General features: G+C 52.9%; 1 protein-coding gene across 7 annotated transcripts in view; it reads left to right on the top strand.

The window, feature by feature from the left end:
- Positions 1–24,947, top strand: part of agrn (agrin) — a 154,630-nt gene that overhangs the window by 118,953 nt on the left and 10,730 nt on the right. For 4 of the 7 annotated variants that reach the window (XM_035522436.1, XM_035522435.1, XM_035522439.1 and 1 more), the window contains 23 exons: positions 952–1,053; positions 1,268–1,432; positions 2,143–2,286; positions 2,946–3,070; positions 3,200–3,305; positions 6,982–7,338; positions 8,787–8,909; positions 11,224–11,351; positions 12,736–12,850; positions 13,960–14,079; positions 14,231–14,593; positions 15,454–15,646; positions 15,768–15,983; positions 16,610–16,839; positions 18,292–18,426; positions 19,780–19,870; positions 19,983–20,147; positions 20,366–20,477; positions 21,626–21,637; positions 23,083–23,199; positions 23,319–23,502; positions 23,915–24,002; positions 24,783–24,806. In XM_035522436.1, coding sequence (XP_035378329.1) covers positions 952–1,053; positions 1,268–1,432; positions 2,143–2,286; positions 2,946–3,070; positions 3,200–3,305; positions 6,982–7,338; positions 8,787–8,909; positions 11,224–11,351; positions 12,736–12,850; positions 13,960–14,079; positions 14,231–14,593; positions 15,454–15,646; positions 15,768–15,983; positions 16,610–16,839; positions 18,292–18,426; positions 19,780–19,870; positions 19,983–20,147; positions 20,366–20,477; positions 21,626–21,637; positions 23,083–23,199; positions 23,319–23,502; positions 23,915–24,002; positions 24,783–24,806 — 3,415 coding nt within the window. The remainder of the gene's footprint in view (positions 1–951; positions 1,054–1,267; positions 1,433–2,142; positions 2,287–2,945; positions 3,071–3,199; positions 3,306–6,981; positions 7,339–8,786; positions 8,910–11,223; positions 11,352–12,735; positions 12,851–13,959; positions 14,080–14,230; positions 14,594–15,453; positions 15,647–15,767; positions 15,984–16,609; positions 16,840–18,291; positions 18,427–19,779; positions 19,871–19,982; positions 20,148–20,365; positions 20,478–21,625; positions 21,638–23,082; positions 23,200–23,318; positions 23,503–23,914; positions 24,003–24,782; positions 24,807–24,947) is intronic. The other 3 variants (XM_035522440.1, XM_035522437.1, XM_035522441.1) reach the window with 1 other exon arrangement.

Genomic DNA, 24,947 nt, shown 5'->3' with positions numbered 1-24,947 from the left:
GCTGGCAGACACCACTTCTCTTTGTTCTGCATGTCTGCTCCCGTGGCACAGAGACTCGCGCTCCCTGTCCTCCTCAGACACTCGCTGTGTCCTGCGTCTGGCCCTGGACGAGGTCCACAGAAGAGCTCCCCCTTTGAGCCGTGGGCGTCTCACTTTAAAACTCGTGCCAGTCCGCACCACGCTGTTAAGGACCACGCTACAGTGGGAAGGGGGTGGGGGGGGGTGTGTGAAGCTCTGTGGTGACAGGGGAAGAAAGTATGAAATTAAAAGTGTCTGCGTCATCACGGGCCCAGGGAGGCTAGGAGAGCTTTAATGAAGTGTGTCCAAAGCCCATCTCAGATGCCGCGGATGGGCCCAGCATCTCATCACCATTAGAGCCCCCCCCCACCGATCCGGGCGAGAGAAAGTTCCGCTTCCGGTCCGCACCGTTCGCACCCGTTCGCCTCAGTGCCCTAGAAAGGCAAAGAGGGAGACAGATTGTGGGGAAGAAGAGAATTAGACAAAGATTAAAGTTGATTAAACTTTCCTTCTACTTAGGAGCCCAGAGTCCACCGTTATATTACATCGCCCTGTAGCCATTGTTCGATTCAACTGCCTAGGCACGCAGAATCCCGCGCTAGCCAGCACAGACGTGGCCGCGCAGTACATAAATGGAAGCTCGGCTGTCTTGGTGTGTGTGCGTGCGTGCGCGCTTGTATTTGAATGTCAGGCCCAGCACGCCACACTAGGCACAGCATCATTTTTCCCTGATTTTGTGTTGTTGTCTGGGTCTGTAAATAGCCTGGTTATCTCCGAGCCTACACCTCCAGCAGCCTTTATTGTATTGCGCCAAATTGCGTTTCAGCTGCACTTACTTTGTCTGAATTTGTCTTAAAGCAAACGTGGCGACTCACTCCGCATGCGGCCGTTTGTCTGCTCTGCTCCCCTCTATGTTCTGTCTTCTTCTCCCAGCTGGCACAACCGCTACCCCGGTGCACTGCAGCCGGACGGTGTATGGATGCTGTAAGGACAACAAGACCACCGCCCTGGGGGTCCAAATGGCAGGATGCCCCAGTACGTACTGTTTTGCTCTGCTTCCATTCGTTCAGCTGCCTGGATTATGGGTGTATCGTGCCTAAAATGTCCCACACGGGATACCGTCCTCCGCCCATACCAGCTTTACCTTCAATTCTGCGTTGGTGTTGCTTTGTTGTACCTTCAGAGCAAAGTGTGTGTGTGTGTCACTGTGGTGTGTGTCAGTAACAGGGCAGTGTTTGCTCTCATGCAGGTAAGTGCCACTGCAACCCCTACGGCTCATACGGGGGGGCATGCGACCCCACCACAGGCCAGTGCTCCTGCAAGCCCGGTGTGGGTGGCCTGAAGTGTGACCGCTGTGAACCCGGCTTCTGGAACTTCCGCGCCATCGTCACGGAGAACACAAGTGGCTGCACGCGTAAGTAACCCCGCCCCATCCCCGTCGCCCGTATCCCCGTCCCTCCCTGTGCTGTGAAGCGGCCGTCCCGACGAGAGGTCTGTTATTGATCGCCTAACGCTGTGTATGAGCTCCATCCCAATGTAAATCCGAGCTGACAGCCCGGCACACCTGACTCTCCGCATCTTCCTGGCCTTGCCAGTGATGTTTGTCGACAGGCACATTCTGAGTCGACAGGACTTGTGGGAAGTGGAGCTGAGCGTACACAAGGCCTGCTGCTAGGACGGCAAACAGGCTGCTGAGAAAGCTAGTGCACCTTTGTGTGTGTGTGTGTGTGTGTGTGTGTGTGTGTGTGTCTGTGTGTGTGTCGGTGGGTGGGTCAGTCTGTTGGGGGAAAAACAAGCATCGATCAGAGCTGCGTGAGGTGCTTTTATATCGTCACCAGGAGCTGGTTGGAGAAGCTAGTGTGTGTGTGTTGCCTCTGACATTCTGACCCCCAGGGCCCAGGGCTGCCTGACCCACCACTGAACCTTCCCATCAACCCTCATTGTGGACAAACTGCTTCTGCTGAGGCTCATAGGTCATGGAGCAAAGCGGCTTGACCATGTGTTTGTGTGAAATCATGGTGTTTATGTACAGAGCGCTGCAAGAAATCTAATCAGATCCGCTTGGCTCTCTCTCACTCTCTCTCTCTCTCTCTCTCTCTCTCGCTCTGTCTGTCTGTCTGGCAGCGTGTAACTGCGACGCCATTGGCTCTGTGAGGGACGACTGTGAGCAGATGACAGGACTCTGCTCCTGTAAAACTGAAGTGACGGGCCCCAAGTGTGACTTCTGCCCTGACGGCAGCAAGATGACGGCCAACGGGTGTGACCGAGGTAAATATACATAAATAAAAATAAATAAATACATAACTAAGTAAAATAATAACTCCCATCGCTAGCTGCATGCACTGTTGGCCCCATACACACACACACACACACACGCTCACACACTCACACAATCTTTCACTCTCTCCCTCAGTCATGTAACATTACTATAATTAGTTGCAAGAGAAATGAAACACTGCTAATTTTGTGCTTAGTGCTGTGTTGGCATCAAATTATATTCTCGCAATCAAACCATTCATTGAACAAGGTATCTATCCATTTAGAAATCAGACAGGAGTGGGAGAATTTGGTCAGGCTTCCTGACGTGTGCCCACTGTGTGTAATATGTGTAATTACATCCCCACTGTCCGCTATTGACAGGACTGAGGAAGTCAAGTGCTTAATGAAGCCAATACTGTTAGTCCCATCAGAGCAGCGGACGCACCTGGGGGTTTGTGGGCTCCCAGCCAGATGAAAGCCCTCACGTGGATGCTAAGAGCATGTTTTGGCATTGCACTGTGATGCCAGAGCAAGGAGTGGACTCCTTCAAGCAGGGAGGAGGGGCCTGAGATTTGAACCTGTGACCGTGTGGGGTTTTGAGCACAAGATGGGCTAGGCCGACCGAGGGGGGCAACCTGAGCTGAGCGGGCGCGTGGTTTGTGTTGCAGACCCCAAGGTGCCGGTGTCATGCGCTCACCTGCAGTGCCCCTACGGGGCATCGTGTGTGGAGGGGGGGGGGCAAGCCCGGTGCCAGTGCCCACCGCCCAACTGTGACCAGAAGAACCGGACCAAGGTGGGTACCCATCACTCCCACTCTGCCAGCTCTGCTAGAGGGAGGCCTCACTGCCTTCCTGCTGAATGTCGGGAGTGAGTTTTGACTGGGTGTGTCCGCGTGTGCGCGTGTGTCGGGCTCTCGGGACAGGTGTGTGGCTCCGACGGCCTGACCTATGCTGACCAGTGCCAGCTGAGGACTCTCGCCTGTCGCCAGGACAAGGAGATTACTGTGAAACACTTAGGCCACTGCAAAGGTGAGGCTCTCTCGCTGACGCTGCCGGTCAGTTTAAGAAACACACACACACACACACACACACACACACTGAGACAAACACACCACGATGGTGTGCTTGACAGGGATATCTATTTTCTGGAGATGTGATAAATTACAAAGACAGACCACCTTCAGTTTCTCTCTCTCGCTCTCACACACACACACACACACACACACACACACACACAGACATAATAAGGGAGTCTTTACTTAAACAGGATCTCCCTGCTTCACTCTCTCTTTCACGCGCACACACACACACACACACACACACACACACACTAAGCGAGGCTTACTTAATCAGGTCTCCCTTCTCAGGAAGGATGCATCATGTGGTTGATGGGAAATACAGGATCAGTTGGGTTTGTGTCTGCATGCGTTTATCTTATCTTCATGGGAGTGTGTGTGTGTGTGTGTGTGTGTGTGTGTGTGTGTGTGTGTGTGTGTTGGGCTGCAGGTGTGTGTTTGCAGTTGCCTATTTAGAAGTGTGTCAGGGTTCATGGGGAGGCTGTCTAGCAGATGCTACTGTGCAGATAGAGCGCGTCTGTGTAGCTCCAGACTGAAGTCACTGAATCCCCTGGAAGGAGGCGACATTTGCGCTGTTTGTCTTGCAGCACATGGATTAGGGGCGGGTTTAGGAGCACCGTCTGCAGGGAGGGGCTGGCATGGCGGCTCCCTGTTTCCCCCCAGCAGGATTCTGGGAGCGGGCCAAGGCTGGCGTTTTTCACGCTGCCGATACGCCGATACGCGTCAGAGAGCTGTCTGTGGGGACGCGCCCGCACGCGGGCACCGCCGCCTCCTGCCACACATCCTGCGGTTTCCCCTGGCCCTGGCACACTCGGAGCCACAGCCGGTGCTCAGAAGTCATGTGACCGCTGCCCTGTGAGTTGTTATTGAAATTAAAGATACTTGGCAGCGTCTGCCGTGTTACGCCACGCCCCTTCACGAGGCTTCACCCGGCCCATCATTTCACTCCGGGTCACCCAGAAATATTAGTTTGTGTCATGAATTTCTTTCACGGCATGCAAGTGTGGCATGTGCGTCCAGGTGTGGCCCACTGACAGCTCCTCACCCCGCGATGTGGGTGGGTATGTAGGATCACAAGCTTATTTCACGTGTGACTGGCTAGGAATTAGCAGAAGGCCTGTCTGTCTCTCTCTCTTTCTCTCTTTCTCTCTTTCTCTCTTGCTTCACCACTCTTTGTTTATCTCTCTTTCAATCTACGGCCCCCCCCCCCCACCCCACCCCACGCTTGATGACATCAGCGTGTAAAAACAGAATGCCCCGCGCAGCCTGTGACGCACGGCGTGCGAGCAGCCTGTCGTGCCCGTGCATGAGCAATGCAGAGGAGTGAGCAGAGTGAGGACACATGGGGGGGGGGGGGAGCACCCGCGCACCCCAGCGCACCCGCGCACCCCAGCGCTCAGGAAGCGCTTGGCACGGCTCCCTCTCCCTCTGCTCCCATATGGAGTCGTCACCTGTATGTTTGTGGCAAATTGGCAGCCCGTATGCGGGCATATGGCCCGGGCACGTCTGTGGCTCGGCGTTGGCCTCGCCTCCGCGCTCCGGGCTCCCTCCCTGCTCGGGCCGCTCCGTGCAGCTCTTCCCTTCCTTTCTGTCTTCCTCCCATCCTTGCTCTCCTCACGGCTCTTCCTGCGCGCACACCTTCCGCGCGCGAAAAGGCAGTCCTAATAACAGCATTTCAAACAGACCTGCACTGCCATGACGACCGGAGATGTCAACGTTTTTTTCCAGCCGCGTCTAATTTTGCAGCTTTGCCTCCCGGAAAATCAAATGGAGCGTTAAACCTGATTAAGCTGGACTTCCACCCAACTGCCCATGCTGCCAGTTGCTCTTTTTATGTCGGCTGGTGTGCGCGTGTGTGTGTGTGTGTGTGTGTGTCAGTCACTGTGTCTGTATGACTGTCATTGACTGTGTGTGTGTGTGTGTGTGTGTGTGTGTGTGTGTGTGTGAGACAGGCCTCAGAGCTAAGCCAGTGATAGGGGGGCTCCCATCCTACTTTCTCTCCCTCTGGTAGCTAGCACGGTGCTGGGCTCCTGACTGACAGGTGCAGCCAAGGAGAAAAGCAGCGTGTGGCCCAACAGGCTCGGATAGCATCTCGCTGCTCCTGCACCGGGCTGCCGGCTCTGCCGCGCTCCCCTCGCCTCTCCGACAGGCTGCCACGGCCTGTCGGATAAGTAGACTATTCCCGCAAGCCACGGAATTTCACACCTCGGCAGCTAATTACGAATCAGGCGTTGGGATGATTAGCGCGGCGTGTAAGAGGCCACGCTGCAGCACGTCGCAGCCGTCCACTGGGGCCTGATGTGGGCGGGATCCAGGCCGCACCGTTGTCACGGCCGCGTGGCTGCGTTGATCCCAGCGTCCTCGGCAACGCAGCGTGTCTGACAGCGGAGGCCTCTGCTCCCCCGCGCCTCACTTATTGTTCTGTTTATCGCTCAGATCAGGGAATATTTGTGCTCTGCTGACGAGCATTGTGCAGCTCAAGTAAAGTATCACCTGCTGCTGCTCCTTCATTCGCCTTTTTTGGGTTTTCTCCCTCTCTCTCGCTTTCATTTTCTCTCTTTCGTTTTCTTTCTTCCCTTCCGTTACTCTCCTTTTCCCCCTCTCCCTCTCTCTCTCTCCCTTTCATGTTCTCCCCCCCCCCCCCCCTCACATCTGGACAGGGAGCTCGCAGGCACAGTTGATAAGGCTACGTCTTCCAGCCCCGCTGACGGATGCCAGCGCACCGCGAGCGGGCCGTTTGCCGCCTTTGAAGCCCTGTTCTGCCCTATTTATATCAATCATTTATCAGCAGGCACTCCTACTGCCTGTGATTAAACAGCCCTGCAGGAGGGCAGCGTTTGCGCATTTATTATTCATATCTGCAGACACACACGCTCGCGCACTGGCACACAAACGCACGTCCCGCGCACGTTCCGCCGTACGGCTTTGCAGTCGAGTATATCCCTGCAGCGAACAAGCCCTTCACTGTGTTCTGCTCAAGAGCCCACACGGTCCGGTACCCTTTTGTTTTAGCTGATTTCTATGTAGGAGATCTTTAACGACCCTCTGCTCTCTGTACAAATTTCTCTCTAGGTCTGCAGTAGACTCGCCTGGCGCGGGCAAATGCCGGTCTCCCAGCCAGGTGTTTGGCCCTGACCTACACTGTTGCGTCCTGTAGCGCCAGGGTGCTGTCCTGCTGTGCGTTTGGGCTCCAAATGGCATGCAGCAGGGCTTCAAAACACGAAGCACGGCCCACTTACGAGTCGCCCGAACTCAAAGCCGGGGCCTATGAGAAGTGCGATATTTTGATGTGACACAGTAATGGCGGCGGTCAGGAACCTTCCTGTTGTTGTCTGGCGCATGGGACTGGGTGTCGGAGCAGGGGTCCGTCCTCGCTCTGGTTACGGCGTGCTCAGGTGTTGGGGTTTAATGAAGACTAAATGAACTGACTGAAGCACGCTGTATTTCACAGGCGGGAAAGTGGGTTTATTCTGGGTTTATTCCGGCAGGGAGCCGTACCATGAGGCAGAGAAAAGCGGGGGGGAGGGAGAACTGGGAGGACTGGGAAGGTAACAGATGTATAAAGGGAGGGGATTACAGAAACATTGCCATCTTTGCTTACCCATCAACCCATTCCTGCTTTCTCCCAGAATCCATCCCTGAACCGGGGGTCAAGCCCACCCCGTTGCCGATCACACCACGCGCCACCCCTCCCACCACACACGTCAAGGTCACCCAACACACACGCCAAGGCCATGGTGTCACCACCACCCCCACATCTATCTACGACAAGAACGACAATGACGGAACAAAAGTGGAAGCGCTGCCTCCGTCCAGGATCCCCTCCACGCCACCTGCCCCCCACAGCCCCATCACCTCCCCCAATCCACCCCACACCCCCTCACCCACCTCCAGCCCCGGCTTTGAGGACTCGGGCAGTGGGGAGCCCAGTGGGGACGACGACATGGAGGATAGCGGAATGGAGGCGAGCGGAGACGTGTCAGTCGGTAATGCAACCCTCTCACTACATTTCCCATAATCCTGCAGTGGTAAGGGGGTATTGATACTAACCCAGGGAAAGAGTAAAGGATGACAAAACATAAAAATCTGACCTGGTCTGTTATGTGCCCTGTAGCTACACACTAGCCAGAATGTTTTCTTGAATATGACAGCTGTAGCTTTTACAGTTGCCCTAACGTTACAGTCCTCACAGTTCAGCTGCAGCCCGCGTGGCGGCATCTCCTCCGGCCGTGCAGCGCAGCGCAGGCTGACTGCGTGTGCCACACGCTCGAGCGCAGGGTACTGGGCGAAAATCACGGATGGTCCCAGTCAGACGCCCCAGGTCCTCCTTTAGTCTACACTATGCCTTCTATTTAAAAAATCTTTTTTTAAAAGCTTCCTGACCCCAGGTCAGCTAATAGTGTGGTGTAAGTGCTCGGATTGACGGAAGAGAGTGGCGTGGACCGAGTGTCTGGCTCTTGGATTTATTTTCTCGTCACAGCCGGACCGGAGCGCTGTCTTCACGCGTGACGCCCCGCCTGTCTACTGTCTGCCGAGGAGGGAGGTGCGTTAGGCAAGGCTAACCGCCCTGCCCTCCCTGACGACCAACTGCCCGTGTGGCAGGGGCCCGTGTTGCGCAGGTCAGCGCGCCCCTCCTCCTTCCTCGGGAGGAGTCTCGTAAACCTGCTCTGGAACGCTGGCGAACGGGTGCCCAGGCTCTCTCCACTTCTCCTCATAAAGCTGATAGTTTTATGACTAGCTTGGCAGAGCGGACGCTCCCCCCCCGGGCCCCGGTAGTCTCCGCTGCACGCTGTCGGCCCTGGCTTTCAGCAGCAGCTAGCAGGCTCGAAACACACCATCCGCTGAGTTCTCGGGAGGATGTATCGGAAAACAGTTTTCACTGCCTCTCGCTGAGTTTGACAGATAGTCAATAGCAGGTTTTCTGCCTCCGTGACTATTTCTAGCCCTTATACGTCTCCGGGGGTGTCGGTAATTATTCTGTGATTGTAACTCATTTAGAATCTAATGACAGCACATGTGAGCAGCAAATCTAAAGAAAGTTGATTTTTGTTTTTTTTTTTTGGTTTTTACAGCTAGTTCATCCTACATCTCTGCATTTCCCTCAGCTGCTCGGTGCCCTCATCTCTGATTCCAATCACATCTTAGTTCTTTGACAGCCTTGCCAAACCTTTCCACAGATCGGCAGGCCTGCGCACGACTCCGTGCGGGCAGCCTGGCTCCCGTGCCTCTCGGCCTGACCTTCAGAAGCTTCTTAAATGTTGTTTGCAATAATGCAGTTTTGTAAACCTTTTTTTTTTTTTTTCAACATTTTTTTTTTATGAAGGACATGCAGAGAGTGTTATGCATTGAACCTGTGCCCCGGGAACAATCTTCTCAGTTAAGAGTTCTGCTGAGAATATTCCGCAATGCCCCCGCCTTCATTTTCTCCGTGCAGGTGTAGATGTGGCTGGTACCACTCTCTCTCCGGTGGAACGCACCTCCTGCGACAACACGCCCTTCGGCTGCTGCCCTGACGGCAAGACCACCGCCACCGGCCCCGATGGCACCAACTGCCCCTGTGAGTTCCTTAAAGAAGAACGGAGTTCATGTCCGCGCTCCATTCTGTCTCTTCCGTGTCTCCTTTCTGGTTGCACTAGCGCAGATATGCATTAGTAGAGATATGAGTTAGTGGAGTTGTGCGTGAGTGAGATCTGAGCAGAGATTTGTGAGCCGGTGAGATCTGAACGGAGATGTACAGAAGTGAAGATTTGCACGAGCAGAGAGATGCCACCTAGAAGGAGGCGATGCTGTCTCTCCATGTTGAGCAGGGGAGGTGGAGATTGGGAGAGGCAGGCTGGACCAGAGAAACCACTGCAGGTGAGACCAGCCGGAGTGTTTATTCCGCACGGCAGGGGGCTCGACAGGAGAGTAGAACAGCCAGCACCCACACCGCTAACACTTCTAGTCTCCAGATGTGTGTTCAAACATGCGTGCACAATCTATATGCAAGGGTGAGCACGCATTCAAACACACGTTCTATCTCACACACGCACGCACGCACACCTCATCCCTTACACCATCTCTTTTTATGGGGGACAGAAATTGCCCACAGTAGTGAACAATCGATACAACCAGCAGAAAGGATCCAGCAGACGTTCCGTGTCCTAAACACGGACTCGGCAGGTCAAGTGTTGGCGTGCACCCTCATTTCTGTCAGCGGCAGGGTCCTTCAGCCGCTCGTCGCGCATCGATGAGGTGCCGCCACACCCGTGAGCGAGGGGGATAATGTCCGTGTTGCTTGGGCTTAGCTGACAGCATTTTTCAGCCTACATTCCTGGAGCACTCGCCACGAGATAGCTTGGCACTCCTCGGGTGTCAGACCAAAAGGAGTAGGAGTAATAAATGGTTAGCCCCCTACTGTTTGACAGCCGTGTTAATAATGCTAGCTTTGTCCAGGCCAGGCTGCTTCGTGAATGGAAATGCCTGCCAGGTTGCGCACAGGTTCAGACCAAGCAGGTTATATTTGAAGTAGTGATGTTTAAATAATGAGAGCCAGGCCTGGTGGCACTGATACAAGACATTCGATTCAGTATCAGTTTGTGAAACCTGTGTAAATTATATTTAACTCTGCATGGAATTAAATTTACTCTGCTCCCTCTAAAGCGCACACACACCCCGTGCTGAAATAAAAATGTACCGTCAGCTGTGCTGTGCAGGAAATTCTGAAGGATGGACTGCCGTGGGAAGTAGAATTTAGCGTTTCATTTTTGAGCACAAAGCCTAATTTCTCACCCACTCGGTGTTGGCTGTCGGTGCACTCTGGGGGAAATTCCTAACTTCAGATTTACAAACTGATCAATTCATTTTGCAAAACCTATTTGCACCTTCTTTAAAGTCCTATCAGATAGGTGATGGGGTGCGGGGGGGGGGAGCCCTTTATCATGCAATTTTAGCCAGCTCCAGTTACTCACCCGTTCCTGGGATTAGGAGACAATTACAGCTATCTTTCCCGATAATCATACAAGTGCTCTTCCGAGTCCCGGCCAGGCTGGAGCCCGGCCGGCGTGATTGATTTGGGCAATTTGTTCGGCTGATTGCGCACTACACAGAGCCCAGCGTCAGGCTGCCTCTCCCTACCAGCACACTTCTCCTTCAGATGCTCGTGTTGTTCATTATTTATTTCCGCCACAGCTCACAAAGGCCACGTCTCAGATTCTGCCTCCCGCCTCACGCTTATTACTGTCAGCACAGTGGTGAGCGATGGTTGCAATAACCTTAGCAACGACCTCCGTAAAGAAGCCTCTTTTTTTCGGGACAAAAGAGCTGGGGTATTCCGCCACGTCAGTTTAATTTCGGCAAATGTTCACGATGTGCATGTTTGCATCTCTCTTGTTAAACCTGCTGTGTAAGGGCGTGTGCACGCATTTGTATGCGTGTGTGTGTGCGTGTGCGCGTGCGTGTGCGTGTGTGTGTGTGTGTGTGTGTGTGTGCGTGCGTGCTGTTTTTTTTGTCACTGGTGCTGTCTAACAGATGTTTTTCTACTCAGTCCTTCATGCATCTGACAAGTTTTGGGAAGCGACTCGGTCTGGTAAACTCCGGCCCATCTTATCCACCCCCACCCGTCTAAACTTTCGCTCTTGTCTACTTGTCTGTCGTCCACCCCCTTTTACCTCCACTCACACTGTTGCAAGCCCCCCCACCCGACTCCCGTAACACCGACCGGCGGTCCCGCCCAAAACCCCCCCCCCCCCCCCCAGACTAACCCCACGCCAGCCACATTACTAACAGACTGGCACTGTACCACAACCGCGCAGCTCTGGCAACAGGGATGGACGCCAGTGCGTTGGAGTCCCCGCGTATGAACATGCGCGCTTATCTGCCTTTGCCTGCAGCCACCATGCGTTTTAACGGCTACCTGCACCTGGACCAGGTTGAGGGCCAAGAGGTCTTCTACACGCCCGAGATGGAGGACCCAAAGTCGGAGCTGTTCGGCGAGACCGCCCGCAGCATCGAGAGTGCTGTGAGTAACACGGCCCCATACAAGATAGCACCTTCGCTTAGCCGCTTGACGTTATTGATAGAATCGCGCAGTCCGTGCCTGGGTGCCCGGGAGGTGCATCTGTATTCCCCTGCAACTCCTCCTGCAATCTATTGTGTGCAGCCAGTGAATGCTAACTGCAGCAGGCCTCTGCACGCACTGCGCTCTGGCTTGTGCTGCACATTATTCGATGACTTCATTAGTGGTAAAGCAGGGCAATTTCTTCTAGTCATTCCTAGCCTGTCTGCTACAGCGAAGGGCGCAGCGTTAATGGGTGTGAGGTATCACTCTAGGACTGTCCTAAGCCGTGGCTGAGACTGGGAGCTAAGCTCTGAAGTCAGTTGTCACCGCATATGACAGACGGGGCCACAACGTGACCCCCCACACACACACACACACACACACGATTTATTCTCTTCATGCTAACCCTGGATTGAGGCATAGGCAGGAAGTAGCAAGCTGTGGAAATGGTGTCAGTGCCTTCTGGTTCTAATCCTGCCTCGCGTCTGTGTGCATGCGCGTGTGTGTGAGAGAGAGCAGCTGAACCGCGAGATAGCAGTACCCCCGACTCTTCTTCATCTTTTCAACGCCCACATTGCTTGCCTCTCAGCGTCAGCCTGGCCAGTGTGAAAACAGTGACCAAGGAGAGGAGCAAGTCCTGGGGTCAGCGTGCCCAACGGGCCGTGATTGAAGCCCGGCTCCAGCACGGCTCACGTCCAGCCGCTCCCGGGTGACTGCGTTCGCCGGGTTGACTTTCGGATGAGGCTAGGTGGGGACGCTCGGAGCGGCTCTGGACAAACATGTGGAGGCTTAGCTCCAACACGATAACCATTACACGCGGCGCAGTTTTCCAAAGCTTGGGACAAAGAAGGGGAACACAGGCCTACCGTGGTACTTAAGTGGGGTAGTGGAATTGCCTCCCATGGACAGACATGACATGCAGAATAAAGGACCCCGGAGGCGAGCTGGGAACTAGGTGTGCCCTTTGGTAGAGCCTGAAAGAAATTGGGACCCTTTTTTATTTCCCCTGGTCGTGACCAATTTCTTGGGACTGAAGTGTGCAGGCACACCCTTGTTATGGATTCCAGAGAGCCGTGTGTGGAGCGGCGCGGGCCCGATGTCACGGCGAATCCGTGCGGGCATCATTAGCGCCGTGACATTTACCGCCGCCGCCCAAACGTGTTGGTGTAATTACTTCTGCGCCGCAGTTAAATGTTAATTTGTGCACCCGGAACCCGGTGGGGTTTGGTACCATTTTCCCAGTGACATGCTTGCCCATCCTGCAGAGCCAGTTCAACACATAGGCCTCAACACCCTCATCAATGTCCGTACCGCCAACATGTCTCTCTGTTCTCTCTCCCTCCAGCTGAACGAACTCTTCTGCAAGTCCGACGTCCAGAAGGACTTTCAGAGCGTCCGGGTCCGGAATCTGGCTCCCAGCAACTCCATCGTGGCCATGGTAGAGGTCCACTTTGACCCAGGTAACGCGATTCCCAGATCCAGTAGACATAGGCCCGAATGTTATGGCCATGTAATATTTAAAGTGTATTTTACCGTTTCTGACCCATGGACGCTGCGCACAACGACGCTTATGCAGCAGCTGGAGTTTTGTGCATCCAGCTGCATCAAAGCAGACAGTGGGAGCGTCTTCAATATTCAGGTTAACGTTAGAAAAAGTGTTGGCACATGCAGTTCAGATTTTAGAAGCAGATACATAATTGGGTGGAGAACATATACCGTTGGGTGTCATGTGCTGAGTCGTGGTGCCCACAACTCCTCCGCGAGAGGCCTGTGCGAGGCCGGCTACGAAGCCTCTATCCTGGGCGCGCGCCGTCATCTCGCTTATTCGATCTGTTTCTATAGCGACTCATCTTCCTCCTCTCTGCCATAGTCTTTCTTTCCACAGCTAGTATTATTTTTGAAGTGGCTCTTACCACCCTGCGCTTTGTAAGCACCTCTTCTCCCGTTAAGCCCATCAGAATTTCCCGCGTCTGTGCTCCTTTAGAAGTGCGCCTTTGGCAAGAAATAAAAAAAAAAAAAGCCCTGCAACGTACTTGTATATTAGAAGAGATATAACTCAGTGGAGCAAAATGTGGTGTTTAACTCGTGTAAAGGAGTCCGGCCCTGCCATCTGGTCTCGACGGGCTGTTGACAGAGGGAGTGGCCGTTGGGGGGGGGGGGGGGGGTCTCTTGGCAGGCCGAGCTGTTTTTAAAACCAGGGTCTCTCAGAGATCTGCTTCAGTTCAGTGCCGCCCCACTGGCTGTCATTAAAGTGCTATGAGTGTCTCTCACCGGGGAGGGTGGAGGGGGGGCTCCGCTTTTACTGGCACCATTCAGCGTCTTTTATTCCAGCGCAAGAGGCCGTCGTAAAGGTAGACCGTGGCGTTCGGGAACGGGGCCATCTGGGCGAGGGTTACGACAGCCCTTCATCTCGCCATCCCTGAAGCCCGCAACGCTTTGGAGGACGTCCCCTCCCTCCGGCCCATCGCATAGTTTGCCGGGGGTGGAGGTCGGGGGAGGTGGGAGAGGGCAGGGCTTATGCGCTCTGCTGCGCGCTCACCTCTCCCTCCACTCTGTCCCCACATGACAGACACCAGATTTACAGTGGACGATATTGAAGCGGCGCTGCTGAAGCAGCTGAAGCTGACTAAAGGGACAGGCATCGTGGTGAAGCAACCGGCAGAGGAATATATCCGCTTCAGCAACTACGGTAAGCCACGCAAATGTTCTTCAATCAGTTTGTGCCACTTTTTGTATTAAGACTTAGGAGGGATGGTATAGGACCAGAAATACATACATGACCAGTCTCTCTCTCTCTCTCTCTCTCTCTCTCTCTCTCCGCGCTTCGGGGTCTGTCTCAGGCCTCTCGGTCCTTTCGTTCTTCACCACGGCAGCCACGACGGTGACCACTGTGGCCACTTCCATCCCCACCACCCGCTCCGTCGCCGTCGCCATGCCGACCAACCCCGCCGCCGCGCGCCGCCCGGCCTCTGCCGGGCGGCCCTCCACCACCCGCAGGACCGCCACGTCCGCGCCGGTCACCACCACCCCTCCGCGGCTCCACGCCTTCACCACCGTCCTGCCCCTTCGGACCAGGCCCGTGCCCCAGCACATCAGCCCTTGCGACTCGCAGCCCTGCAGCCACGGGGGCACCTGCGAGGAGGACGGGGAGGAATTCACCTGCACCTGCCCCGCAGGGAGAGGCGGAGCCGTGTGCGAGAAAGGTGAGAGCAGCCCAGCACGTGTCGTGGGCAAGAGCCGCTTTTCGGACGCGGTATTTATGTGCAGGGCTTTAGAATTTTACCCAAACTCGCAGTATCACAATATGCGATTCATCACACACTCGCGTACAAGACAGAAAAAAAAAAAAAAAGCCTGTTGAAGAGAATAGCACAATTATGACTTCAAATTGCAGCCCTGCTGCGGTGCTTTACGAACTGTAGCTCATTTCATTCTCTCTCTTGGTGGCTTCGGGTAAGAAAAGCGCCCCTTGCAGCTGCATCAGATTATAATTGACACTAATTGCTTTAATGAGCATTAGTTCCTGAAGAAAAAAAAAAAAAAAGGGGGGGGGGGGTTAGGGAGAAGACACGCACCGAGATGGTGAGAATAAAAGGAAAGGTGTCTAATTGAAGGCTTGCACACTCCAGCGCCGCCTCCCTCTGATCAGTCAGGCCATTAGAGACTGATGGGGAGAGAAGGCCTCATCAGCCAGCCATTCTCCCGGGAGAGAGGTGTTGATGATGAATGCCTGAGCAGTGGGGATCACCGTCTGAGACGTACAGGGCTGTCTCAGTGCGGCCCTGAGAGCTTGGGCAGCCATTACTCAACAGACTTGTCATTGTCTCAGCGTGTCTCCATCGGCGAGCAGACACGAGTAGCACTCAGCTTCACCCTCTCGTACCGCGGGCACGGCCACCTTTAGGGGGCTCGTCGCCAAGCATTGGGATGTTTTGAAGGGGGTGTGGGGTGGGGGGGGGGGGGTCGCGCTATCAGCCGACTGCAGATGGCTGAAGGTCTTGGAGTCCTGGTCGAGCCTCTCTGATAATCCGCTTTATCTTGCGTCTCCTGCCTTCTCCCTCAGCGATAAAGTACTACATCCCATCCTTCGGCGGGAAATCTTACCTAGCCTTCGACACCATGAAGGCGTACCATACTGTGCGCATCGCCATGGAGTTCCGGGCCTCGGACACCACGGGCGTACTCCTCTACAACGGGCAGACCGGCAAGAAGGACTTCCTCTCGCTTGCCTTGGTGGGAGGCAAGGTGCAGTTGAAGTAGGTCAAAGGTCATTCTACACCAGCCCCTCCCACGACGCAGCCTGTGTGAAATGAGAAAGTCGTTAGCTTTAGCTGCTGAAGCTATGCCCCCCCCCCCCCCCCCCGCCCTCTGGCTCAGGTTCAACACGGGCTCCGGCACGTCCACGGTGAACAGCAGCGTCCTGGTGAAGCCCGGCCACTGGCATCACCTGGTGGTGAACCGCAACAGGCGCAATGCAGCCCTGAGCGTGGACAACGAGACGCCCGTCGAGGGCCAGAGCCCGCCCGGCACTGACGGACTCAACCTGGACACGCACCTCTTCATCGGTGGCGTGACCGACGATATGATCCAAGAGTAAATGCGCCTGCTTCATGTTCCTTCCCATGTGCACAACGTGGCACTCTAGCTGGATATCGGCAGGTCTTTGATTAGAGAAGATCCCACAAAAAAATGGGGAATAATGAATAAATCAGTGCAATGATTGGTTGACACCGTCTGATTTGCTTGGCTGCTAAAAACTGGGATAACGTCATTTTCTCTAATAGGATTTAATGGGACTGAACGAAAATAGCAAAAGGGAGTTAATATCAGTCAGAGCTGGTGGTAAAATACTGCCGATATCCCACTGGAGATCTTGGGAAGTTGATTACGCACACAGTGGAGTGTGTGAGCTCCGTGTTAAAATGTTGTGGTTAAAATGTTGTTTTTCCGGTGCAGATGTAAATACCGTCAGAGTAAAGCTGCTGTTCTGCACTTTAGCCACATAGTCATTGTTTATTTCCAATTGGCAGACCGAGTAAAAACAAACAAAAAACAAAATTATGTCCCTATCCAGTTACATTGGGATTAAACAAAGCTGAGAGTGAAAATATTTTCATATACAATCTTCAGATCCAAATGTTATGTATTTTATGTGCTCTGTGTTAAAGTTGGTTACGTATGTAATTTTGTTTGTTTGTTGTCCTCTGTGGTGGTGTTAGTGTGAAGGAGAGGACCACAGTGTCCACCGGTCTAGTGGGCTGCATCCGCTTACTAGATGTCAACAACATGGTGTACAACCTTCAGGAGAACGGGGCCAACGTCCTGTACGGCAGCGCCGTGGGCGAGTGTGGCAACAACCCATGTGTGCCTAACCCCTGCAAAAACGGAGCCACCTGTCAGGTCAAGGGAGCCGAGCTATTCCACTGCAAGTGTGTCAACGGTTTCTCTGGTGAGTTCCCCTTCCTGCCCTCCTTGATTGTCAATCCTTCCTCCTCCGTTACTGTCGGGGCTTTCCGAGCGAGGTCCGCACGGCGAGAGCCCGGGCTCATCCGACCCGGATAGCGATCCCTGCTCCAGCAGCCGGCCAGCCCTTGTGGTGGACAGCGTGCGTGTGTAATCAGTGCCCTACGCCAAGATTACAGCAAGATGGATGAGTGGTTGCCTCCACCTTTAAAGGGCAGGTAAGGCAGAGGGAGATAGGGGCATGCTCAGGCAGAAGGAAGGACACCCCACTCAGCCGGACCCGCGCTGGGACGTCGCTGTAGACAGAGCGGCAGGGCTAAAGTCAATCGCCATCCTTCCCTAACCTCACCTCAGCTCCGCTCGTGGTCCAAGCACGTCGGCGTTATTAGGTCTGCGCTCGGAATAACATCCCCCAAAACGGCTGCCGTTATGGGAGCGGTCGCTGTGTCTGAGTTTGCCCTTCTGTGCTGACTCGCCTGGACGGGTCAATGTTCTAAGGCCGACTGGTTTCTGCCGCATCAGAAGGCTTTTCGGGGAGGCTGTCAATGGGGTCTTGCCTCGGCGGGTCACGCCGCGCGGTCCCGCTCGGCTGGCGCGCCGCTAATAAGGCCCTCGAGGTGGGCGGGGGAGGCCGGGGGTCAGGCGGCCTCGCCGTAATCAGCTTGTAAGAACCTCTCTGTGATCTACAACCGGGCAGATAAGACAGCGACCTGAGCCTCGATAACCAGCCACCTACATTATTCTCGGTGTTCGCGTCGGAAGTGTTTTTTGGTGTTTTGTGGCTGCTCTGGCCTCGATATATATTACCTGCAGTAAATTGCTTTGCTGTTCTGCTCACCAAATTTATTCGGCGACCCGAGTCATAATACAGTTCAGTATCGCACGTCTGATTTCAACACTGTGCTGCAGGAGGCTGAGCAGAATAAAAGCCCCTTGAAGTAACGGTATATACAATGGCGATGAGCAAAGGGCTATATACCAGGGTTTACTCTTAACGTCTAAGGAGCAGTTGTGAGACAGAGGACTCATGATTTTCATGATGGAGCTCCTTGCTGGCTCACCGAACGAGAGATGGGCGGATATCCATGGGACAGGGCCTTCAGAACCCAGCGGGAGGTTTGCACTGCTCATGGCATGTTGGTCTCTGCACACTTTCCACTCCACATAAAGATGTGGAGGTGCCCATTCCCCTGGACTCAGTCCAAAGCCAGAGCAGTTTCACTTGTTCGGTCAGGAAAATGCACACCGACAGTCCCTGGTGTTCCGTAGCTTCATCTGGAGTTGCAATAATTCCATTTCCTTGTCCCATTCCAATACGAATGGAAAACCTCTTTTATAGCCATCAGTATTGTTGGATTAGAAGGCAAACAATTCATCCCTTTACCACAATTTTTAAAACATTTTTTATATTCTTTTGTGTGTTCACTTTTCCCTACAGGTCCGACCTGTGCCGACGCCCACAACCCGTGTGAGCCGGACCCGTGCCACCCACTAGCCCAGTGCCAGGTGCTCCCAGAAGGAGGCTACAAATGCGAGTGTCCCATGGGCCGCGAGGGCAAGCACTGCCGAAAAGGTACCGCACCGCCTTCAGTGTTTGGCCTGGCTGACTCGCGCTGGGAGGCGGCGGCGGCCCGTTACCCGGCGGCGGCGGAAAAGCTCTCATTGATTTCATACGGAAGATGGCTTGGGCAGGTCCCATCGTCTCTGAGTGGGACTAAATAATGGACTAAATAATCTGACTCAAACCAGTTATAAGGTAAGTCTCAGATAGGTGTCGGGGCAAATGGAAAACCGCGTGCCTTCGCAGCAGTTGCAGTTGGAGGGTTGCGTAGAGACGCAGATGAATTCTTTCCTGCGTCTGTGTCGGGTCTGCGTCTCCACGCTGATTCGGGAGATCAAACAGACGGGAGGCCGGCTGGGGACAGGCAGCAGGAGCTGAAGGGATTTTTGTCTGTTTGTCCCACTACTGATGTGGTTCTTAACGGGTGACACTCGAGCTGCCACCCTCAGGTGACGCCTTTGGAGAGCTGGCGTTCCCGCAGGCAGCCGGGAATCGGCTGCCGGAGACACAGGAGACGTGGCGCTTTTTAGTGGTTTCAGTTGTGCTGTAGACTTCAATGTTTTTGTTCTGTCTCTCTCTCTCTATCTCTCTGTCCGCACTTCTATAGTTTCCAAGCTGTCCCTCACACCACTGAATTTTCAAAGGAAGCCTGAGAGACAGATTCAGGATGCAGGCATACGCATGTACTCAGAGACGCACAAACACACACACATACACACACACACACACACACACACACACACACACACACACGTATGCACGCATACAGACACAAACACACGTTCACGTGCAGTCAGGCCACAGAGTAGTTCTTTAGCTAGTGATTAAAACAAATTGAGGTGAAAAAAAATCAATGAGTTGAGTGCACCCATCATATTGAGTGCACTGTTTTTTTTTTGTTTTTTTTTTAATCGCTTAAATCAATGAGATGAGTAATTGTATCAGTCAGCTTCACGTCATGATTAATGGGGTCTCGGGCAGCGCGTCTGGGGAAAAAGGTACCGAGATAAGGATGATGCACTAGAGTGAGTGAGTCGGAGGGCTGAGAGAGAGATAGGGTGGGGATATGTGGTAAAAACAATAGAAGTAATAACTCCGCATCCCCCGTGCGAGCCAGCAGTTGTTCTACCTACTCTATCTGATCAAATCTGAACGTTCTGGGCGAGTATCCGCAGTGCAGTGCAGTGCTCTGGCCAGCAGAGGGCGCTTTGTGCTGAGCACAGAAAGGAGCCCTGTTTTATACGCCACTGGACTGGGAAGGCCGCATGGAAATGTAGGCTGTAGGGGTGTAGTGTGTGAATTGCTACCCAAACTGGTTGTCATTATATTACTGTTCATCTGTTCTAATTTTTCACTCCTTCCCAGTATCAGACAGAAATGGGACTTACATTCCATTCTTCAGCGGGGACTCCTACCTGGAGTTAAAGGGCCTGCATTCATATGGGAATGATTTGAGGTAATCATGGCGTACGCATGCTTTGCAAACCAGCTGTCACTATGTAATCACAGTAATGTGGTCTGCGTACATCCTGTTCGCAGCTCAGTGAGATGCGTCTGTTTCTCTGTAGGCATAAGGTCAGCATGACTGTGGTCCTGCTGGCTAACGACTCAAATGGCATGATCTTCTACAATGGTCAGAAGACGGACGGAAAAGGAGATTTCATCTCCCTCGCGCTGAATGATGGCATCCTCGAGTTCAGATATGATCTGGGCAAGGGGCCCGCTGTGATTAGGTAGGCAGAGAATGTGAATTTTCTCTCACTGTGAAATCTGGAAGGATCTGGAAGCCTTTTTGGTCTCATTTCCAGAGGCTGGGAGTGGTTTGCCCCTACGAAATGAACTCTTCTTTGATAATAGTACTGGTGTTGTAGAGATGATAGATAAACACAAGGCCTGCAGTGACTGGCGCACGCGTGCGTGTTTTCTTTTGCTCGTTTGCTCGTGGTCACAGGAGCAAAGAGAAGCTGAAGCTGAACGTGTGGAACACGGTGAATCTGGAGCGGGCGAACCGCAAGGGCGAGCTCAACATGAACGGCCGAGACCCCGCGCGAGGAGAGGCCCCGGTGAGAGAGCTGCCGCCAGCCATACTTGCACTGCTACACCCAAGCCAGACGAGAACAGCCTTGGCACCAGATTACTGCGCGGCCCTGCTAATGCAGCACAGTATTTCCTCAGTTCAAATACCCTCACGACACTTAACGAGCTGCGTAATGTGGAGCCAATTTTGTTCTCTGCCTGGCCGTGCTGTTTGCTGGCTAATGAGAAATTCATGGTCTGCTGGGCGCATCTTGTGAAGTTCGGCTTCTGGAGAGCGCACGGCTTGTAGCGTATGTGGCACGTGTGTGTGCGTGGTGCTTTGAAAGCGCTCTCGCCACAGGCCCCTCGGGCAGGCGCTTCTGTGATCCGCGCGCACCTTTTCCGTTTTTACTGCGCGAACGGCGCGGTCCTCACGTGCATGCCCAGAGCCCACAGCTGTGCACCCGCTCACGCAAGTCCGCGCAAACCACATCCGGAGTCTAGGCGTCACTTGAGAAAAGCTCCAAAATTCCACTGATCACATGACACAAATGTAGGCGCAAATGTAGGCCTCAGAACAGTTTGAACCCTTCCTCCAGTTACACTAAAATCTGTGATTAGACCCATTAGCATTTAAGTCTAAAAAAGCCATCTAAAAGATGGTATGGCCTGCCTTTCTTATCAAGCCATCCTGCTTATGGTAATTGTGTTTGGTTCCAACGACAGAGTCAGAAAACGTTATTAAAGGGATGATGGGGACAAACCCTGGCGGCGAGTGGGAGTCTGCTATGAAAGGCTCTCTTCCAGGCCTACACAGCGCACCCCAGGATAAATGTTTTCCTACTGAACTCTCCACTGCTACACCAAATGAGCTCTAACTAAACCAGCGTGCCATGAAGCAAATCAAAATAGCGTGTGGGTGCACTACTGTCGAACAAATACTAACTTATAGAATCCGATTTTAGATTTCCTCTGAATGTTTGTTTAGAACTCTTTTTTTTCCTCACACAAATATATGTATACATATGTAGCTATGCCCTGCATGTCTTTCTTGTAGATATGGGTGTGGACTTAGGTTATGTTGTGCTGCATGGTTTTCTGTTTGTACTGACATTCTGATTTTTCTTCTCTGGTAACATTTTTTTCTCCCCACCCCCCACCCGTGCTCTTATTTTGTGTGCTGTCTGGATATAAGAAATCACGCAAGGTAATGACTTGACCACTCACTCCACCCTCCTCCTTCCCTCCAGCAGTCTCATCGAGTAACCCGTTGTTCATCTCCGCTCCATTCTCCATCTGAAGCAGGCAGGCAGGGGGAGCAGAGGATCGGCAGGGCTCCGTGTTCACACCATTCCATATGCTAGAGAGAGAGAGAGAGAGAGAGAGAGAGAGAGAGAGAGGGAATGAGACAGAGGGAGAAAAAGGGAGAGACGAGAAGAGTTTGGCTTTCACCTCGGGCCAGCTGGTATGGGGGTGGCAAGGGAGAGCGTTCTCGTTTGACCACCATTGTTCCAGCAGCCTCCGTACTACAATGAAACGTCTTCATTAGTTCCATGTGGGAGGACCGTTAACAGCCTCACAGTGGAGACAGTAAAATAACAGAGGGCGGGAGAAATGGAGAAAGAGGCAGGAAGCCGCTAGCGAGCCAGCACGCGCGCGAAAGCCAAACTTTGTTCTTTTTTGCCATTTGATCCTGCCCTCCGAGCAACTCGCCTGTAAGGTCGGCCGTTCTGTGCGCTCCGGCGGAGCGCCCGCGAGAGGGAGAGACGGAGAGTGAAAGTGTCTCTTCCAGGCTACGGCTGCCCGTGCACGGCGGCTTCGTGTCAGAGCTCCTCGCTCCGGCCTGCTCTGCCCACATCGCATGGCAGCTGGCCTGAAACAGACCCGGCTCCTGTGGCCTGGCTCAGCCACTAGCTTGGGCAGGCTCACGAGTGCACAGCCAGGTCTTTTCAAGCCCCTGCCTGTCTCAGTGCTGGCTGGTTTTTTTCCTTTTCTTCAGTGCTGGGATCAGAGCTGGACTCCATGCCAGAAACTGGCAAATGTATTTGGATGTTCCATCTTTCTTCTTTTTTTTTTTTTTCACCAGCAATTAACTTTCTTTCCTGAGGCAATTATTGCCCGATATAAAACAAAGATCCTTCAATTCTATATACATGTTGCTTCGTACAAAAATGATTTTAAAGCAGTTTGGAAAACACTGATTTCATGGTCATCTGCTCCGCACACGATCTGCCAGTTAAGGTCCGCGGAGCAGCCGCCCACTCATTTTACCGTCATTAAAAACCCATCCATATCCAGTTGTTTTCACTTCAATCGCTCCAAATCCTCTTTGTCTTCCCCCTCTATGTCTATCCTCACTTTTTTCTGTAGAGCCTGAATAATTTGCTATTCAGAGAGCTACACTGAAATATTTCATGTAATGCATCAATTATTTGTAATACATCAGGCACATCGATGTGCCAAAGGATTAAAACTCAATCGCTGAGTCCCCTCATGCCAGTCATCTTTTATATAGGCTGGCTATACTTTGATACTGACACCCATTCAGCCATGACACTATGTTATAATTATAATATTGCTTGGTTTAACAGAGTTGATGGCTATAATAGCAGTGTGTCACTGTAGGTTCTCGCGGTTCTTTGTGCCCTCTAGAACCAGCATACAGATCTCAATCTGAAGGAGTCCCTCTTTGTGGGTGGAGCTCCAGATTTCCACAAAGTGGCCAGAGCAGCAGCTCTGAAGGAGGGGTTTAAAGGTGCCATCCAGAAGGTAAGTGCTGCTCGTTGCTTACGGGTTGCAGTAGTCCTTGGTGGCAGCATACACTGCAGCCCGGTAAAGCCTCACCACAGGAACCATGTGGCTTTTTGCGCCGTGGCGCTCTCCTGCAGATCACCCTGATGGGCAGGCCAATCCTGAGCATGGAGAACGCGCTCCACTCCAGCGATGTGTCCATGTTCCCGTACCACCCATGCGCCACCAGCGTGTGCCAGAACAACGGCAGGTGCATCCCGCAGCTTGAGAGCTACGAGTGCGAGTGCCACTACGGCTACACGGGCCTCCACTGCCAGAACAGTGAGTGCACTTCCCTGCTCCAGCTCCGCGCTCTTCCCTCAGATTCCCAAAATCCACTTCCTAATATAGCCTTCCCACCCCCCCACCCCCTTCTTCCCTAAAGGTAAGATTAACTTAAGCCTTTTTGCACCTGTTTGGAACCAGTAGCCAAAGATTTCAGCAAAGCACCATTTGGCCATTTCACTTGCCTGCTATTTTTGTCTTAAATACTAACACCTGCTAATTTTTCTCTTTGAATTCATTCTCAATATGTGCACACAAAGAGCCAACTAGCACTTCTGAGCTGGCCCTGATTAACCCAGCTGTACCTACATCCTGTTTAGCCTTAATTAAACTACACAAGCAAAGGAATTACAGTATGATCACCCCATGCCCTCTGCAATTAAGGAGTGTGTCCTATCCTCATTTTCAGCTACTTACGAAAAGGCCGCCGGCCAGTCTGAGGCCGTCGCTTTCAATGGCCGAACGTTCATCGAGTATCACAACGGAGTCACTAAGAGGTAAGAAGGTTCATATCGAAACGTCCTCACGAATGTCTCTTTCGCCTCGAGCGAGTGTCCTGAACGCTCTCCCTGGGTCTCTACTCTCCTAGCCCCCCCATGTTGACGAGTTTCGGGCACCTTCTTAAGCCCTCCGCGCTCCCTTCGTGCGGCTCCCTTCGTCTCAATCTCATCTCCCCGTTTTCCACTGTGTGTCACTTTGGTCTTCGGTGAGCCGCGCCAATTAGCCGGTTACTCCACGACCTCAGAAAACTCTTCTGTAGTTGACATATTATGTGAAATCATTACCAGAAGCTCAAAACCCCACGTCCAGTAGAGCGCACAGAGAACGGCACCTCTGCTTGGCCGTCTAATTGCTTTCTGATTCAGTCGTGAGCTAACTTCTCATCCGCAAGTACGCATGTCTGTGTCCCTGTATCATTAGGACCAGTGCACACGTCAACATTTCAGTAATCTTTGGTAAAATGGATGAAGCTGATGTGTCTTTTTTACTACATTTCCCATTTCAGGACGAATACGCTAGCGGCCCTATTTAATTCTGCTAAACTACAGCTATATAATTGCGGTACATAATTGCCATTACTGTTATTGCTTTTGACTATCAACAGTACAGATCTGGGGTTTCTAAACCTGCTGAAATATTTGTCTTTATCTGTCTGCCTGGGCATTGCGCTTCAAATGTCTGTCCTCCTGCCTACCTGTTTGTCTGTTGGTTTGTCTGTCTGTCTCTCCTGTGTCTCTCATATGAACGTTCCTTGTTGTCTTTTCTCTGCCCCCAAGCCAACTGACCAATGAGATCCCTGAGTAAGTAACCCAGGTCTCTTCTGGGATAGATTTAATTCAAACCAAACTAACCCAGTTCTAAATCCATCTTAGCGGTTAACTTGGTACCATGACCAAGATAACAAACCCAAACAAATCAAATCATATTATTTTTTTGTTATG

Source organism: Electrophorus electricus, chromosome 24 (assembly GCF_013358815.1).
Source record: "Electrophorus electricus isolate fEleEle1 chromosome 24, fEleEle1.pri, whole genome shotgun sequence".
NCBI lineage: Eukaryota > Metazoa > Chordata > Actinopteri > Gymnotiformes > Gymnotidae > Electrophorus > Electrophorus electricus.
This window is presented reverse-complemented; position numbering and strand designations above follow the sequence as displayed.